This window comes from Strigops habroptila, chromosome 5 (genome assembly GCF_004027225.2).
Source record: "Strigops habroptila isolate Jane chromosome 5, bStrHab1.2.pri, whole genome shotgun sequence".
NCBI classification, from domain to species: Eukaryota; Metazoa; Chordata; class Aves; order Psittaciformes; family Psittacidae; genus Strigops; species Strigops habroptila.
The window spans coordinates 36,337,361-36,355,587 of NC_044281.2; the positions used below are offsets into that span (position 1 = coordinate 36,337,361).

General features: G+C 36.2%; 2 protein-coding genes across 3 annotated transcripts in view; one reads left to right on the forward strand and one right to left on the reverse strand.

Annotated features, from left to right (window-relative positions):
• Positions 1–16,481, forward strand: part of LRRTM3 (leucine rich repeat transmembrane neuronal 3) — an 86,589-nt gene extending 70,108 nt beyond the window's left edge. For both annotated transcript variants that reach the window (XM_030487067.1, XM_030487066.1), the window contains one exon: positions 14,753–16,481. In XM_030487067.1, the coding sequence (XP_030342927.1) occupies positions 14,753–14,962 (210 nt within the window). In that variant the 3' untranslated portion in view covers positions 14,963–16,481. The remainder of the gene's footprint in view (positions 1–14,752) is intronic.
• Positions 1–18,227, reverse strand: part of CTNNA3 (catenin alpha 3) — a 491,060-nt gene that overhangs the window by 336,702 nt on the left and 136,131 nt on the right. The gene's annotated exons all lie outside the window — the stretch shown is intronic.

Consider the following 18,227-nt stretch of genomic DNA (forward strand, 5'->3'; position numbering starts at 1 on the left):
TCTCTCAAAAGATATAGGCTCATCAAGCACCTATACTGGTCCTTCTTCAGGTCTCATCAGATTCTTTGGATGAAATGCTGTTAGTATATGTAACCAGTGTTGTAAGCAAATATCTACCTTCCATTCCTTTAATGTTCAGCACCACTTAATCCAGCTTCCAGATCCAAACATCACTTAACACAGCTGATGGATTCCCAAGTGGTCAAATTCGGGTGGTTCTGAATCCGCAAGTAACACTGAACTGCAGCACCACAGGAACGTACAGGTTGAAAAACTAAGAGGAATAGGGGTTTCCTTCTCTGGTTCAGGTGCATTAGCATCCACTTTAGTGCCATCTAAGCTCAGACATCCTTCTGTCAATGAGGCCTTTAATCTGCTGCATGACTTTTCAAATCAGTCCCATAAACACTGCATGCATTACTTTCACAGGGAATGGTCCAAATGCATGCCAGCATCCTCTAACTCCAAAGCAATTTTTCAGAAATGATCTCATAGGATTATAGAACCATAAGAGCACTCCATGGTGACTAACTAAATGGAGGAAAATCCTGTTCTTCTGCTGACAAAATGCTATTTGAGCTTTGAATGAAAGTCAAGCAAATATAAGTAAGCTGTTACTGTTCTGTTGTCACCAATCCCATGCAAGAGAACAATACTCCAAAGAAGTGACCTTTTTGTTTCCTTATGGCTAATAAATATTAAAACAGAAATTTACGATTATATAAAGTCACTCTCAACACCTTTTGCCTTAGAACTCCTAATACTATATAGAATAGGTGGCATCAGAGCCCTTCATATGAGACAAGTCAAAGTTTGTGCCTATTTTTTATCACTATACTCCAAAAGAGAGAATGCAGAAATGCCTACGGAAATCATAAGGAAGAAAAAGGGGATCCATGACACATACCGGTGCATAATATACACCAGACAACAGTTTTCTCAAGCAGCCAGATGATAAAGAACTGACATAGTGATTATCTATACTCTTTCATGACAGCTTAAATCCTTTAATTAGTAACAACCACTAAGCACTGCATTACTACTATTAACTCAATCTATTGCTATTAGCTTGCCTTTTGTGTCTGAATCTGATGTCTCAGATGAGATGCGATGATGCCTTGCTAATACCATCATGCTAATGGCATGATCTGTCCTTAGCAAAGGAACCAAACCTTGGAACTATTCTCAAGGTACTCAGAATTGGTCAAACACACATGGATAGATTTTCAGAATCCAATTAACAAAATGCATTTACAAATAAGAAAAAAAAAAAAAAAGAAAATCTATCCAAAATATTTCACTAAAATTCTGAAACAAAAACCGGAACAAAATATTGTAATTCAAAATGAAAAGGCTTCAGTGCTGTGAAAACCTTAAAGTCCCAAACTATTTTTCATTCTAATTCACTGTGTATCGAAAATGTCAGTTTTTTGAATTTCCATCTAGGTGGAAGTTTATATTCTATTATCAGGAGCTGCCTAGTGCTACTGCAGGTAGAGCATGCAGGCTACAGAATGTACATTTCTCAACATATTGAAAAGCAGTGCTATTTTATCATCTTTAACATGCACAGACCCATTAATATGGATAGCTTACACATCATCTTCATATTTCTCAAATACAGAAGGTAATTCCTTTATTACCAACACAGTCTTCCCTCTCTTGCCCCTCCTATCACTGCCACCTGCAGGCAGTAAATACTGATACTAGGCTGAGCAGACTAATGAACATCCAGTACACCTGTATTTAAATTTTCCTTGTACACAGCTGGGCTAGTTTACTATGCCTCACTCTTGAGCCCTGTAAGTTTGTAGTTCTCTCACTTGTTCTAACAGCAAATAATCTATCTGAATAGAAACACATCTTCTATTGTAAATTCTGTGGAAGTTTCCATACAGAATTACATAAATAGAATATATTTATTACATTTTCTGTAATATTTTCACTTGTTTTAAAAATATTCTGGCTCAACATCAGACCTGTTAGAGGTGGCTGGCAGTGCTGCTCATGACCCATTTTGTGTGCTCCTTTAAACTCATGCTGGACTCCTAATATACATGTGGGCTTTTTTAATACTGTTTAACATCTCAGGTTGCATGTTCTGAAGAGATCATCTGCCCACCCACAATACCAAAAATAGTACAAGCTACTTCTTTTATTGCAGCAACATGACTCCATTTTGACCTAAAGAAAACATGCTAACCAAAATAGCCATGCAGTAAATATGTATTGATGCCTCTTTCCACAGTTAATATAAGAAAGTAAACATATTTGTATGAGTGGGTACTAGAAAAGATCAAAGTGACTGGGCTTAACTGTCTGGCTCTAAATAAATATCCTAATCAGTTTTCATTTCCCTCACTACTTCAGAACGTCTTTAAAGGGAAATTCACTTTACCTGTACAAATCTGAAATGAATATTACTGGTATCACCAGGAGTATGGGGTTTTAAGGTCCACTTAAAGCCATGAAGTGGCATAAACAGATACAGAACGAGAGAGGGCCTATTCTAGTTCCTGTACCACAAGGGTTATAAAGAAGTACAGAGTCAACTGAGCAACCTCCTAACGACCACACTGGGCTAAGCATGAGTCACCTGGATATCTAAAACTCTGAAATACAGTCCCAATTCTATGAACCATGCAAACCAGCAATTAGGGTCATCTTTAATGAACCAAAAAGGTCTATGACAACATTTCCAGGACTTTTTTAAGTACTGTACTCAGCTTTGGTCCCTTGCCTGCACACCTCAACTCTGTCAGAGTGTATTGTCTATGCTCCCTTCCTTACTATAATTTCCCTGAGTGACACACAAACATCTTAGGAGCAGTGCAACTGATACACATGATATAAATACTTTAACAAGTGCAAATATTAATACTTATTTCAATAGAAATAATTTAGCATATACTGCTTGGGAATGTAACAGCTTTTTCTTTCTAGGATTATACAATGATACAATATGAAGGCCACTTAAACTTACTCACAGTTTAAAAAAAAGAAAACTATTTCACTAGCACAAATATTAAACAAAATGTGTAGATGATGTCTTGGTTAAGGAAAATAAATGCTATATTATTACTACTGTCACATCAGAAAACAAAAATTTTATATTTGTCAGGTAAACACAGTGAACTTAAGAACCTTTCCTAAGAAATGAAAGAACCATATATCCCATGCTCCCCATCCATGAGATACATAAATAATTTTAACCCTTTCTCTTGCATTACAAGCTGCATCTGCTACTAACCTTGTGTTATAATATCATTCAATTTTTAACAAAGATATTTCTTTAATTTACTTAAATAATCACACAGAGCTTATTCACTAATGTAATCGAAAATCATTCACTCAGATGAGTTTTATGAAATTGCACTATTTAGTGGAAATAAACAGAACACTGCTCATTGCATGGTAAATTTCAAGAACTGAGTCTTTTAAAGCAGTATTAGAACATAAAATGAAAATTTCCTTTTTTTTTTTTCAGATAGATTAATCTCTATTAATTTTATAAGTTTCCAGATAGAAACTCAACTTTTGGTTTAAATTCTGTGTTTTAGGTTGTTTCTACCAATATCCTTTAGGAAGTCTCTTCACTCCGAGTAAACACGTCAGTTCTCCTACCACTAACAAAGAAAGAGGACTTCATTCCAGGAAAGCCTCTGCCAAATCTGCACTAGCATTTTGGCATCATTTGAAAGGTTTTCTTAAGATTCATGAAAACACCCTTGTTCAAACAATTAGAAAAGAGCAACATGCTAACTATATGTAGAATTGATATTTTTCTTATTTTATTTTCTTGATAGATGATGATGCAATTCTTTCCACTCCTCACATGCATTCTTTGAGCAACACAAACCCACCCCATGGAACAAGGACTCCTACTACTGAACTGTTGCTTTGTGACTGTATACACCCACATTAACCCCCCTCAACCTGTCTGCCTCCACCTCCCATTCTGTGATGTCCTGGCATTGCCTGAGTTTCAGCATAATGCTCACTGTACACACAGCTACAAATTACCACTGACAGTCTTAAATTGCCTTTAGCCAACCAGGAGTTTCCAGCTTTTGCTTCTTCAGCAAAGCAAAGTGTACTTCAGAACAACAACAACAGGAACAAAAAATAGCCTTTGTCAGCTTGGTGGGGAGAGGGAACAAAGAAAGAAAGGATGGAAGAATACCTGGAATTCTGTGCTGCATGTACTAAGTTTTTCAATGAGAAATGCATCATAGATGCATCATACAGTTCAAAATAGATTTTAAACATAAACTACTTCCTACAGTAAACAAACCATTTAAGCTTCACCAAATTGTTTAATCCCAAGGGAATTTGTCTATGTCTCCCAACTAATTTTAAAGATCTACATACAAAACTCAGCATGTGGAGCACATCTGGATTTCAATCAGGTACTTCAAGGGACTTTGGGACGATAAAAATCAGCATACAGAATAAAGCAGTCTCACACAGGCTTTCTATCTCTGACAGGTATGTCTGAATTAGTCACTGAAATAATATTATTCATATCATAAGCTGATGTAAGTTATGAATGTAAGTCAGATTTTTAAATTTTATTTATTAATTTGAGAACACTGTGCACAAAAGGACACCACTCCATGACAACTGGTTGTTTAAAACATAGAAAGAGGCATTTATATTGCAACACATTTGAGAACGATATAAAAACCACATGCTTAACATCCTCATTCTTCCTAAGTAGTTTACTACATCTAGTGAGACATTTTCATAATATGCCTTTTAAATGAATCCACACATGCCATATATATCAAGGTATGCTTTGGGCAACCTCAAGTACTTATCAGCATTCCCTCACAAAATAATGCAGCAGTACAAAGACGGGGTAAGTTGAGGTTGAGGTGAAAGAGTTTCTTGGTTTGGGGGAAGAGGGAGCGTTGACCTTTCTTACACACTTCATAAGGCTTCTGGAACTTGAGATTTCATTACATAGGAATATTCCTGACATCATATCACTGACCACTGAATGCCTCAATATTACCGAAAGTCAGCCGAGAGAGCTGTAAAAGCAATCACCCTCATCAGAACAATCTAACAGCAGACCCCCTGCACCAGCTGAAGAAAATCCTGACTGATACAACCTAATCTAATAATACTAAGCATGGCTTCATCTGCATGGAGGGTTTTGCCAGCACACAGGAGAGGATTGAAAGCATCAGGTTTTGGTTGTTGGTTTTTTGTGTGTTTTAAATTGATACCCCAGTTTAATCTTGAGCTATCAGTAATGTAGAATTCAAATACACCGAGTTTGTCTTCAACTCAGTTTTCTACACAGAGAACACAATTTCTTTTCCCTTCAGATCTACAAAATTTTTGGCCCTGGCATTTGTTGGCCCATACAAATCCAATTTAAGCAAACACCAGATTAACTAAATGGATGTCTCATCAGCTTATTCTAGCAGGCTAGTCACAACTGCATGCAACAGTTGGCAGCATCAGACTTTGGTCACTATGAAACCCACAATCACAGTCCATTCAGCAGATAACTGTTGGGAGATAACAGAGAAAGAAAGAGCAAAGCAGAAAAAGGAAGACATCTATATCATCAGTATTATCAAACTTCCTGGTATTTTCTAAAGCCCTACTATTGGAGCTTTAAGAACTTCAGCTTTAACCAAAGTTAAAACCTAACTTTTTGTACCAACTCTTCATAGCTTGGTACAAAAGCTATATAATATTCCCCAAATGCTCACACAACAAAAAGTAAACAAGAAGCTAAAGATTATGTCAACAAAAATACCCTCCTTTTCTTAACACAGGCTCATGACTTTTTCAGAGTCTGACTCATGGTTCTGAATACTCAGAGTAGATAATACTTCAACTTCTGGTTTATTCAGCGTTATTTATTTTGCTGCTGGTTCATTTCTCTGTAAACAAGCTTAATGAAAAGTAACGAGATTGCCTGTTATAGCACTTAGGAGATATTAAAATTGGTTGTTACATTAAAATAATTAGAGAAGGATAAAGAAAATAAGATCATATTAATCACACTCTACACAAGCCTATCAAATATATGAGAATCTAACATTTGAAGAATAGAGTCCTCAAAAATCCTACTTACAGCCCTACGATGGGCAAAGAAGTTCAACTATCAGCCAAAACAATCACACTTAATGAAAATCTGGAAAAATAACTGCAGTCTGTACTATAACCGATTAGATTTTGGATATAGCCTTCAGAGATTTCTGCCCCTTAAAAGGAATACCACAGAATACCATGTATAGACCTTACTCTCCACCGAGACAGGAAGTGTCCCCATTGATTTCTGCAAGACATCCTGCATGACCAGGCCCCAGGATATTTAACCAAACAAGGCACTCTAACTAAGCCTGGCTTGGACAGTTTTTCTAAACTGTAATACGTTTTTTTCTTGAACTTGCTGGTATAAAAGGGGGGGGTTTTTAAGGGAGATAGACCTGCCCTAAATAAACAAATTTTTAATGTAAATCAAACCGACCTCATTCATTCCTTCCATTCAGCTCCCTTTTCTTCTACGTATATACCAATAAAGTCTAGTTTCCTTTTTAGTATTCTAAAACTTTCAGAAGAGAAGGGAAGGAGCTCCACTGACCTCTTTCAGGGCTTGTCCATAAGGCTTACAAGTCTACCCATACAACATGTACACATCTACCTATGTATGTGTGCTTTACAAACATACTCCTTTGAGACACCTCTACAAATACATTATTTACTTTTGAAAGGTACCTTCTTTCATGTGCTTTTCATGTATGCAGAGTCTTCATATTTTAAGATTACCTACTAATTGCTAAATAATAAATTATAATGAAGATACAGTATGATGGTCGGGTTCTCCAAGCTGCAACAAACTTTACTAAGACAAAAATAGCTAGTTTTTCCTAACAAATGTTTGCTATCTAATACTCCAAACTGAATCCATCATTTCTATCTGCATTGATTTACTTTTAGTCCCATAAAGTTCAGAGCTGTCTTTTTTAAATGGTACTTCAGTAATTATGCCTTCAGAGTCTATCAATGAACACCTAGTTTTGTATACAAACAAAAAACCATTGAGAAATCTAAAAAGATACAGATCTAACTGTAATAACATTTTTAGAAATACTTTAGGGCAATATACACTTCATTTTTAAATATTATGAAGCATATTTCAAACAATGCATCAACTGAAAGGATAAATTTTTACTCACAATCATACACTTTCATAACTACTTCTGTAATCCAATTTACTACACTAGCATTTGAAGGACTGTTATTTTTAAAAAACAAAGTGTCCAAAATTGCAGGCTGTTAAAATAAATAAACCCTCCCCCCCCCAAAAAAAACAAAACAAAACAAAACAAAAAAACACCACCATAAAAACCCCTGACCACTAACACACACACATACAAACAAATTAAAAAAAAAAATTAAAAAGGCAGGGCAGATATTTACTTTGCCAGGCAGAACAGTATTTAGAATTTGTTCATTTTTTAACATTAATAGCTAACAGATCTAACTAAATAACTAAAATTAAATGTCATACTGCTTTCAAGGCCAAGCAAGCAATTAAAGCTAATCAAGTCACAAGTTGTTCTCATCTCACGAATGTCACATCCTTTGCAGGAAGGAAATATGTTAAGCAAATGTCAACCTGTTCAAATTTTGAGAAACTAACAACATGCAAGACAAAATATCCAGCAACTAGGAAGTTACAGCTCACTATTTCTTAGTCTGAACCCTGATGAACTGAATCTAAATGAAAAATAAAACCTTTTTAGTTCTGCTTCCTCCTCTTCCTTATCTTCTTCTACTTAAAAATGAAAAGAATAGGGTGATACTCTGTAGCAGCTGGTAGCAGCTGTTCATTTTGGCATTTCAAAAACTGGTAAAGGCCACTGTCAAACCTAGTATGCTCAGCTTGCAAAAAATTTTTGCCAATTCCTTCTACTTAAAAATTAAAATACCAAATCTACAATACCATAAGTAAAAAAAGTTTGCGTGGTTTTCTGATGGAATCCAACAATGGTTGAATGCTGTCTGTATTCTCCCCCATCCCTTAGAAAAAAAATCAGCTTGCTGCTTACATGTCCGGCATTCAACATAAAGGTTCAAAAGCCTTTGTTTTTAGATGTGGCTTTTACTTTTTAACACCACCCTCCTCTCTCAGAAAATATGCTGCATCATAAATTAGTTAAAATTCATGTTAAACATTGAACAGATAAGAATACTATTACTGATGGACTGTAATACTCATCATGCACTTACTAAAGCTTTTTCTTTTTTAGTATCAATATAAACACAGGGCATTCAGCCACTAGAAGAAGTCTAGAAGCAGTGGCTACTTCAACAGGAGCTCTGAACTAATACGGTTTTTATATTGCCATGGAGACAACTCGTCCTCACGTTCAGTGGAACTGAACAGATGGTTGAAAAAGATTAAACCACAGATGTGATGCAGACCTCTCATCTGTCCTTTGCTTCCTCACTCTGATGAGAATGCACAGCTATGACACATTTAGTCAAACCTGGCAGTAAAGAGTGGGCACAAAACAGTTATATAGTAACACGTTTGGTTTCAGTTGCATTATTTACCACAATGTGGGACCCCAATTTAGGTAACCAGAGATAAACATATTGGAATAGAAAAATTTCTAAACCCAAGCAGAGCACATGAAACATATTGCTACTGTACTTTATTGCCCAGATTTACTGCAGAGAAGGAAAAGTCATAGCAGAAGAAAATCAAGTATTCTTGAGCAATACAAATTTTCATATTGAAATCAGGTACAACATCTGGACAGATGCGCCCTTTGAATAGAAAACACAATACTCCCTCATCAAGAGGGCATTAACTTAATGATTGTACAAAGAAAAATTTTGCTGCTCCACAAAAGCTACTGTTACTGCTTACATTTCTGGTAGATTTTTAGTTACAGCCTGAACTGAGCAGAAATTAATTTTCAGAGAAGCAGAAAAACATTGGGGAAACAAAAAAACTTGTTTCCCTTTGTATTCCTTCACTTGCACAACTCTTCCCTGCCATTCACAACTAAAACTGGGTGAGTTAATACCAATACCTTGTGCCATTTCATGCCAAAGTTCTCACCAGCTGATCTAACAACATATTGCTCTTTCCCAAGCCTTTAGAATTTGGACTTCGAAAGGTTGAAATATGCAGACACAAGTTTTAAAGAACCACCACCTAAGAATTTGGAAGTTTAAAGGAAAACTAAGATCTTTAAAAGTGAATGGCAATTTTTGCAGTCCATTTTCAGCACTTCAAAGGGACCACAATTCAATCTGAGGTACTCGCCCTACAGTAAGGCCTCCTCACAGCATACTCAAATACCAACAACAACAAAAAGTAACTTCTGGTAACCTTAATCCCATGGCTGAGTTACAATTTGGTAGAGGAGCTAGGAGGATTTGAACTGTAAATCCCTGACTGTCACAAATAGGCTAATCAGATTTACCTTGAAGCTTGAGTTTCATTATCTCCTTTGTTTCACAGCACAGAACTTTTACATAAATATGTACTTGAAGAAGCAGACAATGAAAGTAATGGAATAAAATCATAAACAGATAGGTACTTTCTTTTCATAACTATACCTACCAGACAGCTGTAGTGCTTTCACAGAAAGCCACTGGACATGCTACTTGAGAGAAAATAAGGGACTTGTTACATGCAAGACCTGCCTAAATCACAGAGAGGATTTAAATGCAGCAGTGGAGCGGATGGAGGCATAGACGGAGCTACAGAACAATCTTGCTACAGTCCTGTCCTAAGACTCCATAAGTAACAGGGGCTCAGATTCCAGGAGAAGCCAGTTTGAATAAGCCAGTAAGAAGTTTGAATGAGTATTCAGGTAGTTCTTGCACAACTTTATCAATAAACCAGAATGCTGTGAAGTACTTCAAACATTCCAAGACCTATCTAAGTTATTGGAAGAAAACAGGAACAGCTAAGGAGCACAGTATCTTCAAGGCTACTGCACTGTGCCTGGGGTGTATATGCAACTGGTTTTCTCCATTTAGCATGAGAAGTAGTTTCTTACACGAGCCCAAAAATTCACAGAACTGCTCTAGTCCAGCAGCACTGAAACAAGACTTTTTGGATTACACTCTTACATAGCATTTTCTCTGCATTTTAGAGCAACAGAAGAAAAAGGAACAACCAAGTCAATATAGGCCTCTTAGGGAAATAACAGTGCTAGAGAGCGATGGAAAAGGATTTGGTGAAAATCAGTTCCTCTTGAGAGAAAATGAGGACACAGAAAACAGGGTAAAATGTTCTGAAAGGCCTGTGATATAATCTGGGATAGGCATTACAATGCCCTGCAATGCTGCAAATGAAAACAAACAGCACCTATGGAGGACTGCTTGGAAAAGGGGCAGACAGGAAAAATTGAGAAACTGTGCCTGTAGACTCCATTATGCGAGGTAGTTCTGGCTACAAGAGACAGCTCTCAAAGAGGGCAGGATAAGATGCATTTCAGAGGAATGAGCTTGGCATAGACCAGACCATGGAACCAGTGGACTGGCAGAGGGATGGAGTCACTGGGGAGCAAAAGGCAGATACAGATGAAGTCACAAGACATTGTGTGAAGTGATGACTTAGAGAAATGGAAGGGAAAATCAGGAGACAAGATTAGGAAACATGCAGATGAGAAATACGGAGAAATAGGATAGAGAGTAACAGAGGAAAACAGACAAACGAGTCAGCCCATGCTAAAAAGAACAGCATAATAAAGTTTGGAGGAGGCAAGTTGTAGAGGGGGCTGAAAAGCTGAGAGGTTGCAAAAAAAAAGCACAATTTGACAACTGATTTGCAAATAAGAAAGGTTGTGGAAAACAGGGGTATTTAGAGAAGAATCAAATATGTCCTGGAAATATTGGTTGGTAAATATTAATAAAACAGGTCCAGTGACACTTTGCTGAGAACAACATTCAATAGTGAGGTTCACATGTACAGGAAACAGGAGAAAAACTAGGAATTCATCAGGGGGTTCCCACATGAAGACAGAAACTGCCTTCATTTGTAATTCAAAGTCTGAAGTCATGATGTTAAGATTTATGAAAGAGCCAGTTTAGATAAGAATTCTTAAATACATTAATTAAAATGTATTCTAATGTATTGTCTAATAAACCCAATGTATTTTATTCCTTCCACACCTTTTTCTGTTTCACATGCATAAGGATTCTATTTTTTTTTTTAACTGAAGCCGACTGCAAAATTCCACTGACTTCTGTATGAAATAGCTTTAATTCTCATACGTTGACCATATGACGATGTATTATATTCCCATACCTATGTTGTAATGACAACACTATATTCTGTGCTTTGTCAGAGTGATATATTTCAACTCCATCACTTCTATTACTTCTATCCTTCAGCTCATTTTATTCTATTTCTGTGTACAACATAATTTACTTATTTTCATCACTCCTGTTCATGATCATCTGTTTTTCGGCTCTTTATCTCTACCATCTCCATGGATAATATTTCTTTGCCCTACCATATTTTCCTATGCCTACATTCTTAAGCCACTCCAGATCTGTGGCAATGCCCTTATGCCTTTAGTTTCCAAGCTTTCATTTCCAGGATTCTGTGGCCCAGTCTTGAATTTCCCCAAGGAGATTTGAACACTCCATGTCCACTAAATTTAACAAAATATCAAAATCCTTAGGCTGAAAATATTGCATCTAATTCTAAATACAATTAATTCAGAAAAACACCCCCACCATAATTCTGTTTCTTATGAAAGCCAAACCAAGGTTGAGCAATTAGATAAGAACATAGCCACAACACTAGAAGCTTAATAAATGCTGTACGTCTTTGCTAGAACCTTTCTCGTCTTTGTTGACTGCCAAGATACTCATCTGTAGCTAGAAGCGTTCCCCTCCTGAACCAGTTCACATCTGTTTAGTAATGAATATACTTCTGTAGTCTGGTAAAAATACGCTATTTCCTGCAGATCTCTTTAACTGCTAAAAAGAAGCCAGAACCAAAATCTCAGTCTCATTTAAAAAAAGGATCAAAACAGAAATGCAAAAACATCAGCATCCCAAGTACTGGATTCTTGTCAGGACTGAACAGAATTATTTTTTTTAAAAAAACTCATTTGCTATACAGTTTTATATATGCAACCTTTTAGCTACATCTGCTATGTAAAACAAGTCCAGAGTTTTATATTTCCTTACTGAAACGATATAGGGTTGCTGGAACTCCCACTAAATGTTTCTTCATTGACTATTTCAACCAAAATGTGGGCAACAGCACATTTGAAGCCAGACTGTACAACATTTTCTCTGGTTGTCTGGTTTCCATTGAAGTGTGGATGGGCATTAGTGATTCATGGCCATGTACCACCTTTTGCTCCTTTTTAAAAAAAAAAAAAAAAAAAAGGGAAAAAGGAAAAAAAGCAACCCAAATAATACAACTAAATCAGCTGAGCAGTCAGAGAAAAAAGTACCGGTGCGTCTACACAATGCCCTGTACAGCCAGAGCCTTTAAGCCACTTTTCCTTTTTGTACATTCACATCCTTCTATCCTCACTGCTTACTAAGGTGGTTCATTCAGCAAGAAATTCTGTATCTCTCTCAGGCACAGAAGTCTGATCAACAGAACATGAATGGAGATGGAATTGGCTTTGCCTACATCCCACCTCCAGAATTTAGGTTACGTATAAAGAGGACCAGAGATGCTTTCACCCCACAGTACCACGGGAACCGAAGGCACAATCGTCTTGGGAGGGAGGGAATCTGTCCTGTTTACAGTAGGGCTTGAGAACTGTGATGGTTGTATTGAAACAGCTACTTGAGGATATCACGGTTCAGGGTTCTGGATGTGATCACAGTAATAGTGCGTACATAGCATAGGCCTGTAGTCTCTCATCTACCATGAGAGCAAAGCTTCTGGAGGGAGTACATACATGTCCACTGCATTGCAGACTACAAAAGTAATCTGTGCCCATAGTGCATCCAATATTGTGCTGCATTCTTTAAATTAGCTTAGGAACTTTATTTTGAGCTGTAAAAGGAAATGTTGAGTAGTTTAAGAAAAGATACTGCTAGTGTTTATGAAGCGGAGTGAGGAAATGTGGAGCATTTTTTTTATCGCATGTATTTAAAATACCAGACTTCTTCCTCAGGTAAAGTCTTTTCATTGTTCTAAGAAAGCCTGGGTGTTCATCCAGGGTTTCATCCAAAAAAAAGAAAAAAATAGAAAAAAAAAAAAAAGAAAAAATCCAAACCCACATCTGAGGTGGCTACATGAAATGCAAAGAGAGCTCATGAATATTTGGGAGTGAAGAGATTATGGATCACCAGACACCTATGATACAGTGTGGTATCTTTAACCTTAAATCTTTCAAATACGAGAGTAAGGATAGAAAAAGATGTATTTCACTGTTTTTCTGATTCTATCCTGTGAAGACACAGTTTTGTCATGGGTTTAACTAATATTCTTTTGATTCAGACAGTATTATCATATGATGTGGTACGTACATCCATCTTCTAAGCTGAATGTTATTCAGCTTTTCATGAGCTATCAATATCTCATATATAGGTAGAAAAGTCATCCATTTCCTTATATTTTTCAGTCTATCTCCATGTTTTGCATAGCATAAGAGTGGTGTTTATGATGGGACCTCCAACATGCTGTCACGAGGTACAAGTGGGACATCCAAATGTATCAACCAGTTGTGTTAATGAGAAACAGCGTTAGTTTGTACTATTTCACATTTCAAATTCAATGCTTTTAAATATTACCTATCTTCATATGTAGTTTTATTACATTTCAGTCGATCTTCAAAATGATAACAAGAGAACAATAAAAGCAACAAATAAAAATTGTTCTCTTTGGTTTTACAATGGACTGGAAATCTGATTTTTAAATACTTTAACAAATAACTCTCACAGCCATTACAACATAGTCACCTTTTTCATCCTTTGATTCTCTTGATATATATAAAACCAAATCTTATTATACAGATACAATTAAAAATCTGAATTAATTTCACCTGTGATTCTACAGTGTATTGTAACTAATTCTATGCTGAAGTGGGTTCAAAATCCTCAAGAAAATAGTAAAAAAAAGTTAATAACTTTTCAGCCTAAAGCATTTGAATGAAACCTGCAATGGTGAAGCTTCCAGAGCTACCATAGCATAGCAGTGGATGAAGCCATCATCTACCATGGTCCAATATTTACTGAAAGCTGCTAGATTCAAATCAATGCTTACGTTATAAATAACAGGAAACGTGACATCTGTATTTCCCAGCAGACCAAAGGTATCTCACCCACTGATATATTCAAGCAAGATTCTCCAGCCTTAAACCACTCTTAAACTTGAAGTCATTTAAATTTCATTCGACATATTCCACATATCTTCAGTTGAGTCACTCGTCTTTCTCCTCCCTGATAGATTGATTTTAACAGATGCTAACTACATTCTAAAGATAATTTGAATTCAATTACATCCTAATCCTCACAAACACATTCAAGCACACACCTACCCTGTGCCACAAGATCAAAGATGGTAGTGGTTAGGCATAAGATACCCTAGTAAAAACCAAGGTTTGGGTGGAGCGGAAGGGGTAGAGGGATAGAGAAAAAGAAGAAATTTGTTACGTTCACCATTACATTTGGCATTAGCTAATGTTTTTCGACAGTCCATTTCTTAGACATCAAATTCAGGCAACTACAATTTGATTATGTCTTGGTAATTGGCTGGTTTTCATCTTTGTTCTTCCCCTAGATACCATTGTCTATGAATGTGTCAACATTTCTTGCCTATGATCAGCCCACGATAAGTTACTGTGGAGTACATCATGAACTGCTTGCTCACAAGCCCTATGACTCGAATAACCAGGAAGAAACAGTGGAAACACACCTAGAAACTGATCTGGATCTGAGCACAATAACAACAGCAGCACGAATCAAGGAACACAGTCAGCAGCTGGCTTAACTGGGTTGGAGGTTTTTTGTTGTACTTTTTTCCTGTAGCAGAGGCCGCAACCAAATTCTATGTAACATTATGGACAGAAGTTAGAAGACATATATCATGGATTCTAGGATCCCTGTTCAAATTAAAAATTGATCACAAAGATTAATTGTTTGAAGTCTACAATTTGTAATTAGTTAAGTTGTGCAGTATTTTTTTGACTTCAAAGTATGACCCTTCCAGTGAATCTTTTTCAAAACTCATCCTACCTACCTGTATAAACTGTACAGATGCAATGTATTTTTCATATTGTAAAGTTTCAATTACCAAGAACAGCTGGTATGTACAGTACCATAATTTAATTACATCTTAATTTACAAGTTTCAGTTTCTAAAGTTTCAAATTAACAAAAGTTATTTCTTGTGTTATTAAGTTACTCTATTTTGTAGGGATCATTTTGTTACTGCTTTTGTGCCCAGAAAACTTTAATCTAAAATTCTGTCCTTTGCAGAATATGTACCGTTTTTACTGTGTTTAATGTGTAGAATTTTATCTACTTGTTCCAGAAGTAATGCATTAACCAAAAGGAGGGTTTAACTATTCAGACTTCTAAGAAATTCTTGAAATACATAAGCAAGTTTTCTTATAAATGAAAATATAAAAAAAGTAACAATTCTCTTCAAACGTACCTGTTGCCTTGAAATACAGCCTGATTTCTAAATCAAAAAAATGTAATGGTAAACAGATATATTTTAACAACAAAGTTTATGTATGCACTTGTGGCTGATACTGATGTTTTGTAAAGTCTCACTGTTCTGCAAGACAATATGGACAAGAGACTTCACCAGGCAGCTGTCTTTACAAAATCTGCTGTGAAAGTATAGCCTGCCAAATTAGGCATTTGTATTTCTACTTAAAGACAAATGGGTGCAAAAACCTACTTCTGCCAAAAATAGCTGCCGACAAAAGTGGCAACAGAAACAAGCCTTTGGAATTATTCTACTGCTAGTATGTCAATTGTTACTCAAAAGTAAGAAACCTCTACTTTGCCGAAAAATACAGTAATTTGGACCAAAAGGTAATAATCCTTTAACATTCTGATACATCAAGCTAAGAAACAGAAAAAAACTCAAACCTAAAACCAAACCACCAAAAAAAAAAAAAACCCCCAAACAAAAAACCCCCCAAAAAACCCCCCAAACCACAAAACCTTTAAATATTAGGAAAAAAAAAAAAAAGTAGTATTAAGTCTTTAACAATTACTATATTGCTTATTTGTCTAGCATTTAATATCTGGATTGAAGCATTGTCATGCCCCATTCTTTGGTTTTAAATCTTCAAGACTTCTTGATACTGTATGAGAATAACTTTTATACTACCCTCCTGTTGTAATCACAAAGATTACAAAAATTAGAAACACATTATATCACGCCAACTTGGTGAATTATAAAAGGGAACCTGAGCCTTCCAAAATATAGGAGAAAAAAGTTTCATATGGTGAAGCAACTTTTTTTATAATAAAGAGAAATTATATAACCACAAATCTATTTTTCTGAATGTTTATCCCACCATATTTCCATGTAGCTTCAAAGCAGATGATTGAAATTTAAAATTACAGTCCAATTGTTTGTACAAAATATAAAGCAAATATAATGCAAAATAGCTTCAAAATATTGGTAACAAATTAATCTGCATTCACTATCTTTGAAGTGGAAACAAAATATCAAAACAGAATACATTGTATTGGTTGTTTATTTAGCATTTTAGAGTTTGTAACATATTTTGCATAAATTATTTATTATTCCAAACATTACTTGTCTTTTTAAGACTCATCTTAAACCTCCATACTTCAGTTTCTTATTTCTTTACTACATGGGTTCTTGGATTTCTGGTAATCTTCTATAGTGCTGGCATTTTACCATGTGGTTTCAAAATGCATTTTGCCAGTTATAATACTAAACCAGAAATGCAGGTGTCATTCTGGAGCCGAGTGACTTTTGTACAGCAGGAAGAAGTTAACTGCTTCATTTCAAAGTTGTTTTAAGTTTTAATGTTTAGGCATTCTGGTCATAATAGAAGGCCTGAGCTGTTAGGATCAAGCATCATCCTCCCAAAAGTTTATTTCAGTTATTCTTATTCTGTCCTTCCTATTCTTTACTTTGACCCACTGCCCTCAAATATTTATGGTGCTCAAAAGTGGTCCTGGCACCAATGCAGTTACTCAAAACGCACAAATGTTCAAAGGCTCCAGGTACTTCTAATTTATGGAGAACTGTATGACACTATTTTCAATGTTACACACTCTAATGAACCTAGGCTAAGGAACATGATAAAATATTTTCTCATGCCAAGAGACAAAATCTTCTTGACGTTATCTGGTTGAACAATCACAACTGGGTATATATTCACATATACACAGATGTTTCTCTTTCTTTTTCTTCCTCAGTAATGAAGCATACATTAATGAACCTGGTTTGTCTTGGACGTCTCCTGAAAGACTCATAATTTTAGACCAATGTATCAATACGCAAATGGTACAATGGCATGGTCACAGAAGCAGCAAGGATTCTGCACCTCACGGGTCTGCCATACTACCACAATCAAGTTTTGGGGCATTTGTAGGGCCCACTGTAGTGCCAGGCTCTCTGTGACCCCAATGGGACATAGCAGTGCTCTGAATGACAGATACAACATCCCAGTGCCAAAAGCAGCAATGGAATACATGCCAACCCCAAATCTAAACATGTTAAAACATACTTTTCCGTACAAATAACTGGATACCTTTTTTTTAATGGACTATATCAACCTGAAATCTGCTATTCTCAACAAGATGGCTGTCTTCGAGAAAACTAAATGGCAGGTACCTTGCCTAAAAAATCTGTATCATGAAAAAAATATGTCATGGTTTAACCCCTGCCAGCAACTAAGCACCACACAGCCACTTGTTCACTCTCCCTGTGTCGGGGATGAGGGAGAGAATCGGAAAAGTGAAAAAACTCATGGGTTGAGATAAAGACAGTTTAATAAATAAAGCAAAAGCCATGCACACAAGCAAAGAAAAGCAAGGAATTCATTCATTACTTCCCATCAGCAGGTAGATGTTCAGCCATCGCCAGGAAAGCAGGGCTCCATCGTGCATAATCATTACATGGGAAAACAAAACACCGTTACTCTAATGTCCCCCCCCTTTCTTTTTTTTCCCCAGCTTTCTGTGCTGAGAATGACATCATATTATATGGGATGACCCTTTGGTTAGTTGAAGTCAGCTGTTCGGCTGTGTCCCCTCCCA